We start from the raw sequence: 10,997 nt of genomic DNA on the forward strand, positions 1-10,997 counted from the left end.
TTTACCAAAAATATATTCAAATAAAAGAAGCATGTGAAAAAAAAAGGAAAAAAAAAAAGAAAAAAGACGTAAAATAATAAAAAATTAAAAACATTAAAAATTTAAAAAAAACACATAAAAACGTTAAAAATATAAAAAAGTAAAGTAGAAAAACACATAAAAAAGTAAAAACTAAAAAAAATGAAAAAAAAATGAACAAAATAAAAAACAATATATAGAAACAAAAAAAATATAAAAAAAACTTAAATTTTTAATAATAATAATAATAAATAATAATAATAATAATAATATAATAAAATATTAAAATAGATTATTCATTAAAATCGTTAAATAAATTTTTATTGCAATATCTAAGTTGAACCAAACAATATTTAATTATGTTTTATTCCTTATAACCTTGGTTATGTGATTATCTGATAATCACATAACCAAGATTATATATGATAACTTGAACCAAACACATCCTAAAAGTAATTGCACCGATACTTCCATGTATTTCAAATGTCAAAATTGAAGAATACTTGATCTCATCATTTGTGGATTGAATATTAAGGTCCTCCTACATATTTACTATTTCCTTTCCCCTCTGAGATCAAGCTGATAAACCTCTACCGTCTCCTTCCATTATAGTTGAAAATTGAAAATGAAAATACATAGAAATGGACTTGGAATCGAAAATATACAGCGAATGCGAAATTGAAAATGAGCGTAGAGAAAATGTGTATGAAAATGTTGAAATGAACTCTCTATTTATATAATTTGAATAATAACATACACTAAATTATAATTATAGATTAACAAATGATTAAATGATCTTATCCATTAAAAAAATACTCAAAAAAACCATCCCTAGCCTCCCTCTCAATGACTAGGAACCGACCGTTCTAACAACTAAGAAATGTCGATCCACAAAATAAAACAAAACAAAACAAAAAATAAAATAAAATTGGCAAGCCAAACTGACAATTAACCAGTGGTCGCCAAATTTGGAAGCTTGGCCATCTTGGTCGATTCCAATTTGACCTGACAACCCAGGTCAAGAAGCAACCCAATTATACAGGCCCGGGCTGAGTCCGAGCCGAACCAGGCCCCAGGTCAGGTCTAATGAGATCAATAGGGTAAAACATGATAACATTAAAAAAATTACTCCTATAAAAAAAACATCAAAATAAAGCATCCAATCCAATAACATAAAACATCAAAATAAAGCATCGAATCCAATAACATAAAAGAATTCATATTAGGATAAATACTTGTTATCTCCTAAACTAGGTCCGCATGATCTTAGAAGCTCTTCAAGAGATAGTTAAGTAATATATAATACATGAAGAGGTTTAAAAGCTAAACCCTAAAAATGCAGAGGTAATGAGTTGAAGAAAACGTTTAATTTCCCTCCCTCCATAAAATATTGTAGCTGTGCAGAATAAATTGGTCAGGATCCTTTGACTATATTGAAAAAATGGAAAGAGATTTTGCATCGAGCTAAAAAACAGAGCTAAATATGGAAAGAAGATAAAACATTTTGCATCGAGCTAAAAAACTGAGCTAAATATGGAAAGAAGATAAAAAATTGGCCGTTCATCAGTTCACCAAGCCATTAATGGACATACATGCAGTGTACGGACAATAACTTAAAATGCACATAATTAGAAAGAGAGAATCTACGTGGGCCAAGCTCACAGTCACATTGCCAACTCAGAAGTCCGAACAATGATGCATGATACAACTCGATCGCTAAACACTAGCAACTGGTAAGAATCAACAAGGCACAAATTTTATTTTTTTTATTACCTTTTGAAAATTTTGTTCCTAAGTTGTTTTCACTAGAAACAATCGACATTATTATTATTCACAGGCCAACTTGGTGTCGAAGCTGCTCAAACATATGGCGAAAGCCTGGAAAGCAGAGAGTGGATACCTGTAATCCATGGTGAACATGTCCTTTGCCACCTTGCCGAACTGGAGGATTATCTTATCGTGCTCGGATTGCGCTGCTGGTGGTTCTGATGGACTAGGAGCGCCCGCTGCTGGCTGCACTGCGGATATCAGCTGGAAGTTCTTCACGGAAGCAATTGTGACCCTGCCCCGGAAGTTCAGACACCAACACTGCAGCTGCTCGTGCCACCTTGGGGGTTTGTTTCGCAGTACCAATGGCCTCTCCTTTATGTTATCCACCTCTTCTCCCTCGCGAGCTGCTCCAGTTATATCAGAGAAGCGAGCACTGTTGAAGTCCATGTGAGCTCCTCTGGTTACATCAGAGAAGCGAGCGCTGTTGTAGTCCATTGAGCGGTCCATGATCGAGGATTTGGAGAATGACATACTGCGGAATGAGTCATCGAGGGATAGTGAAACAAGGTTCTCAGGTAGAGCAGGAACTGTGCCCCCAGGATCAAGTGCTGATGTAGGAATGGAGTACATGATGCAATGCATACGCCGTGGTCCACGTGTGCCAAGAACATTCAACTCGTATGTAACCTGGGCTATGTTGTAGCTGCCCGAAGGGACTTTAGGAGAGATTCTCTTGGAGAACCTACGACTTGTTCGACCAGGTGGGCAAAAGGAAGAAAAGTTGTAAGGTGGTTGGGTGTCGTATACTACAAATTTTGTACCAAGAAAGTTTGACCTGCAATCTTAGAAGAAAATGCTTAGATTGGAAAAATGATATCACTTACAAATGCACAATTTAGTAAAACAAATACCTTAGCTTTCCAATGTATGAGTTACTTGACCTTGATATGTTGCCAGCATTCACTGAGATACTATATTCTGTATAAGTGGTTCGGCGATTTCTTTTAGCTGATAGGAGAAACTTCCCAGTCTCCACAAGAACAGCTACATATACATTCACTAATGAGTGGCAAAACATTTTACAGAATAAATATAAAGGCCAGTAAAATAAGTGAATATATCAGTACAACTTGAGTTCTCTACGCAGAAGTGAGAATATTTTTTTTCCAATCTTCTGCAGGACTACAAACAGATAAGATGAATTACAAAGTTTCTTCCTTGCCACAGCTAATAGATGAAAAATGAAAATGAAAATGATAAATACTCAGAAAGATGGCAAACTAAGATTGTGTCAAAAGAATTCCTGAGGGAGAATTATAATCTGAAATATGGTAACCTTTGTGTAATCAATTATTAACTGAAAAAATACCTGTGTAGGAGAAGACACAAGTAGCGGCAAAAAGAGAAACTCCATATACTTAGATGTACTACCAAACTTTCTGAAGGATAAAAAACAGAAGAGAAAATACAAAATTTCTTTGTGACAGCTAACAGCTAATTACCATAATAGGAAAATAAAAGTCACAAGTATTTAAAAAGAAAGAAGCCTATGACTCTGTTAAAGCTGAGAGAACAAAAAATGATCACAATTTAACTTTGCATAATTAATCAATTTACAAAAGGATACCTATCTATGAGAGTGTTCAAGAGGTGATGAAAACAGTAACTTGATAAACTAAGATGTACCTAGTTCTTGTATGGAATATTTAAAATATAAACCACAACAGATGTCCAAACTGAAACAGCAACATATTTAGTGTTGTTGGCCTCGTGGCAAGTATTCAACGAGAAAAATATGCTGCTGAAATTCAAAATAAAGGAAAGGGAAGGAAACTTACAGGGGTTAAGACACAGGTACAGACGATAAGTAAGTTTCGACTTATCTCTCTTAATGAAACATTGAATGGTTCCATCCCGAGGTCCCGGCTGCAAAAGATGAAAAAAGTCAAAGACAACTTATTACTATGCAGGTAATTAATTTCTCTTCCACGAGATCTAAATGAATTTTCACAGTGAGTGTTGGATGAGCTGAGTTCACATCCCGATGTCCATTATACAATAGACTAAAAAAGAAACTACCTGCTTTAGAGAGACTGGAAATGTGAGCTTCCCAGTAACTTCTGGACACCTAACAATCTCTTTGCACATCTCTCTCCATGATCTACAGACAGCTGCACAGGCAACAACATGCTTACGAGATGGCCATGTGCTTTCACTTGCCTCTAGTCTTCTGATCACATCACGGAGAAGCTCAGGGGGTAAGCTAGCCCAACGACTCTGATGAAAAACAGGACATGGATCATGCAGCTCCAACACAGAACCTTGGGATTTCCCCCTGCGATGGCCAATTAGACTTGAAAGCCTGAGATCAAAACTTCTCCTTGATAAACTGCCGAAGCCATCTCTAACATCACGAACTATACTACGGAATGACATCTACTCCAATTCAATTGGTGAAGAAACACAAAAACCAATCAGCAATGAGCTTGAACTAGATGGTTAACAGCCAGATATCAGAAAGCCTTCAGCATGTGAAACTGTATGCAAACAAAAGACCTATTTATTTTTTTTTTTTTTCAAAACAAAAAGATTTACAAATAGGAAAGGATATAAAGAAGTGTGCAGAAGAGGAGACTGGAATTAGCAGAGCCTAACCTTGCTATTACTTTTCAGTTATTCAGGAACTCGGAAGCTTTCACAAAGTAATCCAATATGCTGAACAAAGATGAAATGTGAAAAATGAACACATTAAAGCTAATCTCTTAAATAAATAAATAAATCATACAGTAATATACAATGAAAATTTGTCACGAAAGAAAATAATGAAAATTTGTCATGAAAGAAAATCTATCCAAATGTTATGGCTACATACGGCTATGTCAAATAAGTCAACCTTGACAAATGGACAGTAACTACACAACCATAGGTCAAATATCACAGAATTAACAAAGCTGTCATGATTAAGCAGTGTTATTTGACCATACATAACTAATTGCATGAATTTTTCCTTGACAACTTGTTTCTCCATGTGCTTCAAGAAAGTGATTTTCTCCAAATCTTGATTTTACTCCGGACCAGCTTTCAGCAGATGAGAATGCAAATAAGGCACGGAACTTTGATGGTAACACCAAAACAATCCATGTCATGCCATGAAAGAGACTTTTTTTTCTTTCTTTTTTTTTTTTTTTGATTCCCTGAAAATCGAAACCGACCAAATCTCACAAAGATGTATGGACTCAGATAAGCCTACATCCGAAAACTCAAAAAGAAAAGAAAAACCAATCATGGTTAATGGCTTGAATTCCTAACAGAAACTGATGAGTTAAACGTAAACCATCCTTACTCAGCACCAAACAACACAAACAAAAAAAGGCGTTAAACGACAGAATGCTGCATGGGATGATAGTAGGACAAGATAAAGGAAACATGCTCCAAGGATGTCGAACTTATTCAAAGTCCCCTTGTCGCCGTCTTAGGATGACTAGAGATCATAGAACTAGGATCGTTTTTTTTCCTGGGTATAGAGCTTATAGGCATTTAGCTTGATAGTTGCCCACTACCAAAAGGGGAAAGGAACAACTTTCAGAGAGATCCCTAAAGAAAATTAAGGAAAGTACAGATCCACGAAACAATAAAACAAATACAAACTGCAAGATCGAAGCTTTAACTCTGACAAAAATACCAACGAAATTACTAGAGATTGAAACGAACAAAACGGCAGGACTTTGACCTAGAAATTTCAGCAAAATCAAATCACCCAAAGAGGCAGAAACCCTACGAACAAAAAGCTCGCTCAGCAAATCGAATCCGTCAAATCCCTCGGAAGCTCGAAGCGCCGCGCTATAAACCACCGAATCGGCCTCGGCGGCTCGCTTGATCCTTGCTTCGCGCCTCTCACCTCAGGGAGACGGAACTCAAAGGCTCGTCCAAACCAGTTGAGATTGGGAAGAAGATGAGGAGAGATGGAGACAGTGGGAGAAAGTGGGAAATGAGTTCTTTATTTTATATGCGTCGCTCGCTTCGCCGTCGTCAGGGAGTTGACTTCCGTTCCGTCACCGTCACGTACCGTCGCCGTTAGTCTCCTTACGGCGTGAGGTTGATCTGCCTTCTAATTAAGTTTCTAATATGAATGACGATTTGATTTGATTTAATTGTAATTATCTCTCTTAATTAAAAATTCACATAGGCATATTAATTGATAAATATATCGAGAAGTCGTCGTCAATGCCACGTGTTAAAAACTTACATAAATTAAATAATGGAATTATTAGGGAATTAAGTCTTTAAATTTATCTCACAATCCGCTAAACAGAATGTTTCTTTAGTAAAATTTCACAAGTAATATTTCCGGCATTTTACTGAATAGATTTCAAGATTTCTCATTCTGTACATTTAATTTTCATAATATTAAAATCACACCGCGCATTCATATTATACCCTTTTCGGTACTACTCTCAAAATTTTCTCTCTCTCCAAATTTTTACTATCCATTTATAAATTTAGTATTCTAATTTATTGTGTATGAAAACATAGATACTAAAAGGTGATTTATTTACCCTCAACACTCCCGTCAATTCATCCCTAGGCCAATACGGATGAGGTAAATCACGAGTGACTACTAGCCATTAGTGCAAATGGCCAAGACATGGGGGAGGTTATGCTCGGTCACGTCGAGTTTCGACCCCAAGACCTCATGTGGCAACACCCCATGCCTTAACCATCATACCGCCCCGAGGGGACGAAAACATAGATACTCATGCGATGATGATGAGAGGTCCTACCCTACTATTATAATGAAGATCAAAAGAGGTCAAAATTAAGATGGTCAATATGTATAGGGCATCGGTCGGTCGGGCGAAGCATGCCCCGACCGAGGAGAAGGATCTGATCCATCGTCGCTCTCGACACGGGAAGCATTCAAACAACCGACGTTCAATGGAGCAGTATGCAAAAACCCGGTCGAACGGCTCTTCCGCTCGGCCTAGCAGCAAACTCGACATCAGCCGAGCACGCAGACAGTAGACTTCCGCCCAAACTGCTATCCCGCTCGGCCCAGCAACAGAGCACGCGGGCAGTGGACTTCCGACCGAGCGGCTATCCCGCTCGACCCAGCAACAGAACAAGCGCACAGTGGAATTCCGACCGAGCCGCTATCCCGCTAAGCCCAGCAACAGACAACACGCGTACGGCGGAAATCCGGTCGAGCGGTTATTCCGTTCGGCCAAGCAATAAACACAACAAGTTATCTTTTAACATCCTTTTGGGAGCTAGTGCCGCTGACAGGCAGCATGGTCAGACAGAAGATCGTACGGCGCCAGAAAGCTTCCACTGTTACTTCAGAGATATGCTCGGTCTGTTAAGGTACTGTATCAGGGGCACTTTACTGACGAATCTTTTCAGGGAAAATTTGGGGGCGCGTGCTCACCTTGGAAAGTATGCACACGCACTACAGGAACTCTTTATAAAGGGGAGTCCAAGCATCGGTGGAGATATGCGATATTTTACTGTTGCGCTACAGTCTTCTTGTTGCTCCGCTCTTTGCTTCTTTTTCGTCGGAGACTGACTTGAGTGTCAGAAGATTATCGCAGGGGACCCCTTCCTTGACTCTGAATTGACGCCACTTGTGTTGCAGGTCGAAGCGAAGTCCACAGGAGGTTAGTGGGAGCATCACATCCCTAGCATCCATCTCATCGACTTTTGGACAGGATCATATTTGACGTCGTCTGTGAGAACGTAGCCTGCATCCGAGCCGAAAAGATGGAGGACGCTGAACGACTAACCACCGTGACGCTCACACAAGAAGAGCTCGACATGCTTGTGCAAGCCCGAGAGGTAAAAATGATCGAACAACAATAACAGCCAGTGTTAGCCGATCGGCTAGTGCCGCAGCCCGCGACATCGACAGCAGGACGAGCAGAGCATGAAGACCGAGCGGAACAGCTCTCTGTATGGAGACAGAATAGAAGGTCGACCGACACACCAGGGGAAGCGCCACCCGCGCCAATCCCCTTCCATCGCGCCCTATTCCAAACCCCTTCAGAGATAACCCAGACGAACCAAGAGAGGGGATCATCTTCAGATGACACTCCCGTTCAGGACTCATGAAAAAGCAAGGGGGCCCAAGTCACCCGCATCACCCGAACGGATCAACCTGTTGGAGCAATCTATGTGCCCTAGGTTTTGATGTTTGGGCAAAGGTTTAAGTTAGGTTTATTGTTGTATTTGATATGCATTGTGAGTGTGCAGGATACAGGTACAACAAGGAAAGCTCAAGTGTGATCTTGGCAAATGAGGAAAGTCCAAGAATGAGTCTTGGCGGTGTAAGTCCAAGCATGTAGTCTTGGCAACGTAAGTCCAAGTGTGACTTGGCAATGGATGAAGTCCCGGAGGTGAGGAGCCTCTTGGCAAAGGAAGACCTGACAATATGGACAACGCCGAAGGAAGCTCCAGAAGACAAGACGTGAAGGATGGGGAGACATCCGAGGGACGCAAGGCTGATGGAGGAGGCTAGAAGGCTAGGTCTAGGTTGGTCGGGCGAGGACAAGTGCTGAGTGATTGTACTCATGGCAAAATTCTATGTCTTTTAGGATTTATTGTAGCAGTACTATTGTGACAATGTAGCAGTACTGTAGCAGTCGACTGGTACACTATAGCAGTCGACTGGTAGCCGAACGTTGTGTAACGGTCGGCTTCACTTAAAGGACCAGTCGACTGGTGCATACACCAATCGACTGGTAGAGGGAAAATAGCTTAGTGTTTTCGTCTCGAGCTCTATTTAATAGAGCTCGAGGTGCTTGGGCATGGTTGACGAAATAGACTTGGTTAAAGCCTATTAGAGTCTCCCAAGCCTTCATGCGATCGGTGTGCTTGTATTCAAGTGTTTGTGGCGAGGTTTCTCCACCGACAAGGAGCTTGAGCTAGCCAGAGGTTTTTCGGGGAATCATCCACCGACGGATCGGGATCGTCCACCTTACGGACAGCCGTAGAGTAGGAGTTTTATCTCCGAACCACGTTAAATCAATGTGTTAGGTTTTCTTTCTCTTATTAGTATTTGTTTTTATATTTCCGCTGTGAACTAACATTATAGGAAGCGATCGATTTGGGTGAGACGCTATTCACCCCCCCCCTAGCGGATGTCAAGGTCCCAACACAACCGACAGTTCTCCGAGGAAATCTTGCAAGACCCCCTGCCGAGGTATTATACTCCATTGGCGATCGGAGAGTACAACGGGTCGACTTATCCAGACGATCATCTGGATAAGTTTGGCAATGCGGCCACACTTCACCAGTGCACAGATGGGGTGAAGTGTCGAGTCTTCCTCACGACCCTCTCCGGGTCGGCGCAGAGATGGTTCAGAAGACTGCCGGACGGATATATACACAGCTTCAAAGACTTCGGGGTTGCCTTCTTACATCAGTTCACCAGCAGCCGACGCTATCAAAAGATGAGCGTCAACCTCTTCTCCATGAAGCAAGGATCGAAAGAAACACTCCGAGCCTACATCCAACACTTCAATAAGGTGGCCATGAACATCCCATCGATCTCATCCGAAATCATGATGAACGCCTTCACCCAAGGGCTCGTCGAGGAAGAATTATTCCGATCGATCATTAGGAAACCGCCCAGGGACTTCGACCACCTGCTTAGAAAGGCCAACGAGTACATAAATGTGGAAGAAGCCCAAGCGGCAAGGATGAAGGAAGTGTCGGTCAAGCCTACACTAGCACCCGAGCGGCATTCGACGAATAGCCACCAACCGCCTAGGGGGCCAGAAGCAGAGGCAACATGACCACACCAGGAGGCCCCAGACGCATGCTGTTCAACATGTGTCCGTTGCTCGGCAGAAGGCGTCAAGAGGCAAGGTATGGACGCCAATGTTTTGTTGTGACGCATAACACGCGAGACTGCCACGGTCTGATGCCCATCGTGAGTCGACCGACACCCAGAGCATATTACCATCATCCCCCATCTCTTGATTGACGAGATCGACACTGATCCATCAGGCGGCGAGAGGATGAAAGAAGGTTAGCCGAGCGGCACCATCAACAGTAAAGGAGGGATAACGTTGATCCCTCCAAGATCCCCGCCAAGTGAAACACGTCTTCAGCCCGGGAGGAAGAAAACAGAAGCAATGCCGCTCGAGGAGAAATTGTCATGATCACCGGTGGGTCGACCGACTGTCATTCCAACCGAGCCAGAAAATCAAATGCTCGATGACTCGAGATCCACGTTGTTGGATGCAACAGGGAAAGGGCCGAGGGACCGGAGATCAGCTTCAGTCTTAGAGACTTGGAGGGAGTAGAGATCCCTCATGATGATGCTCTGATCATCTGAACGGTGATCGCCAACTACACCATTCACAGGACTTTTGTCGACACGAGAAGTTCAGAGAACAACATCTTCAAGAAGGCGTTCGATCAGCTGCAGATTGATCGAAGCGAGCTGCTACCCATGGTGACCCCGCTTTACAGATTCATAGGCAACGAAGTTTTGCAGATCGGCCAAGCAATGTTGGTCATCTCATTAGAAGAAGAGTCATTGAGGAGGACCCGAACCACCAACTTCAAAGTGGTGGACGCACCGTTGGCCTACAACATCATCTTGGGCCGACCGGCCCTTAACGAGTTCCGGGCAGTGGTGTTAATTTACTGTCAGAAGATCAAGTTCCCAGTGGATGATCAGGTGGGTGAGGTTAAAGGTGACCAACTGGCCGCTCGACGCTGCTATGTTGAGATCGTCAAGACCGAGGCAAAAGCTGCTCAGAAGACTTCACTACTAGAGGTAAATATTATCACTAAAAAGCCTCCCACTCTGATACATCCCAGTCGGATGGAGGCAACTACCTTCGTTGTAACTGACCTGGAGGCAAGAAAGAAGGCAGAGTTGGTCACCTGCCTCAAACAAAATCATGATGTGTTTGTATGGTCGACACATGAGCTTCCAGGAATCTCCCCGAGTGTGGCGCAGCATGAGTTTCATGTTCGACCGAACGCTCGACCGGTGAAGCAAAGAAAGAGAGATTTTAGCGCTGAGCAGAAATTGATTATCCGAGCTGAGATAGAAAAACTGTTGGAGGTCGGCCATATACGAGAAGTTCAATTCCCGAGCTGGCTCGCCAACGTCGTATTGGTCTCCAAGCTAGGCAACAAATAACGGGTCTGCATCGACATCCGTGATTTAAACAATGCATGCCCGAAGGACTTCTATC

The 10,997-nt window shown here is 42.1% G+C and overlaps 1 protein-coding gene across 3 annotated transcripts; it reads right to left on the reverse strand.

Annotated features, from left to right (window-relative positions):
• Nucleotides 1-1,618: 1,618 nt before the first annotated feature.
• Nucleotides 1,619-5,771, reverse strand: LOC122042225 (tubby-like F-box protein 8). Of its 3 annotated transcripts, none has more exons than XM_042602233.1 (6): nucleotides 5,567-5,771; nucleotides 4,444-4,503; nucleotides 3,868-4,325; nucleotides 3,627-3,714; nucleotides 2,700-2,832; nucleotides 1,619-2,623 (listed from the first exon to the last, which is right to left on the reverse strand). In XM_042602233.1, the coding sequence occupies exons 3-6, from the start codon at nucleotides 4,222-4,224 to the stop codon at nucleotides 1,846-1,848; spliced, it is 1,356 nt and encodes a 451-aa protein (XP_042458167.1). In that variant the 5' UTR covers nucleotides 4,225-4,325; nucleotides 4,444-4,503; nucleotides 5,567-5,771; the 3' UTR covers nucleotides 1,619-1,845. The 3 variants fall into 3 exon arrangements, with proteins under 3 accessions (XP_042458167.1, XP_042458166.1, XP_042458168.1); XM_042602232.1 differs by having other exon boundaries at nucleotides 5,519-5,771; XM_042602234.1 differs by lacking the exon at nucleotides 5,567-5,771 and adding an exon at nucleotides 4,778-5,488.
• Nucleotides 5,772-10,997: the final 5,226 nt, after the last annotated feature.

This window comes from Zingiber officinale, chromosome 2A (genome assembly GCF_018446385.1).
Source record: "Zingiber officinale cultivar Zhangliang chromosome 2A, Zo_v1.1, whole genome shotgun sequence".
NCBI lineage: Eukaryota > Viridiplantae > Streptophyta > Magnoliopsida > Zingiberales > Zingiberaceae > Zingiber > Zingiber officinale.

What these genes read in the sequence shown, in the direction of transcription:
- LOC122042225 (XM_042602233.1), bottom strand. Translation starts at nt 4,224, where the DNA reads ATGTCATTCCGTAGTATAGTTCGTGATGTTAGAGATGGCTTCGGCAGT. An exon ending in TTCCAGTCTCTCTAAAGCAG is followed by an intron (nt 3,715 to 3,867) that starts GTAGTTTCTTTT and finishes CATCTTTTGCAG; the next exon opens with CCGGGACCTCGGGATGGAAC. An exon ending in TCATACATTGGAAAGCTAAG is followed by an intron (nt 2,624 to 2,699) that starts GTATTTGTTTTA and finishes CTAAGATTGCAG; the next exon opens with GTCAAACTTTCTTGGTACAA.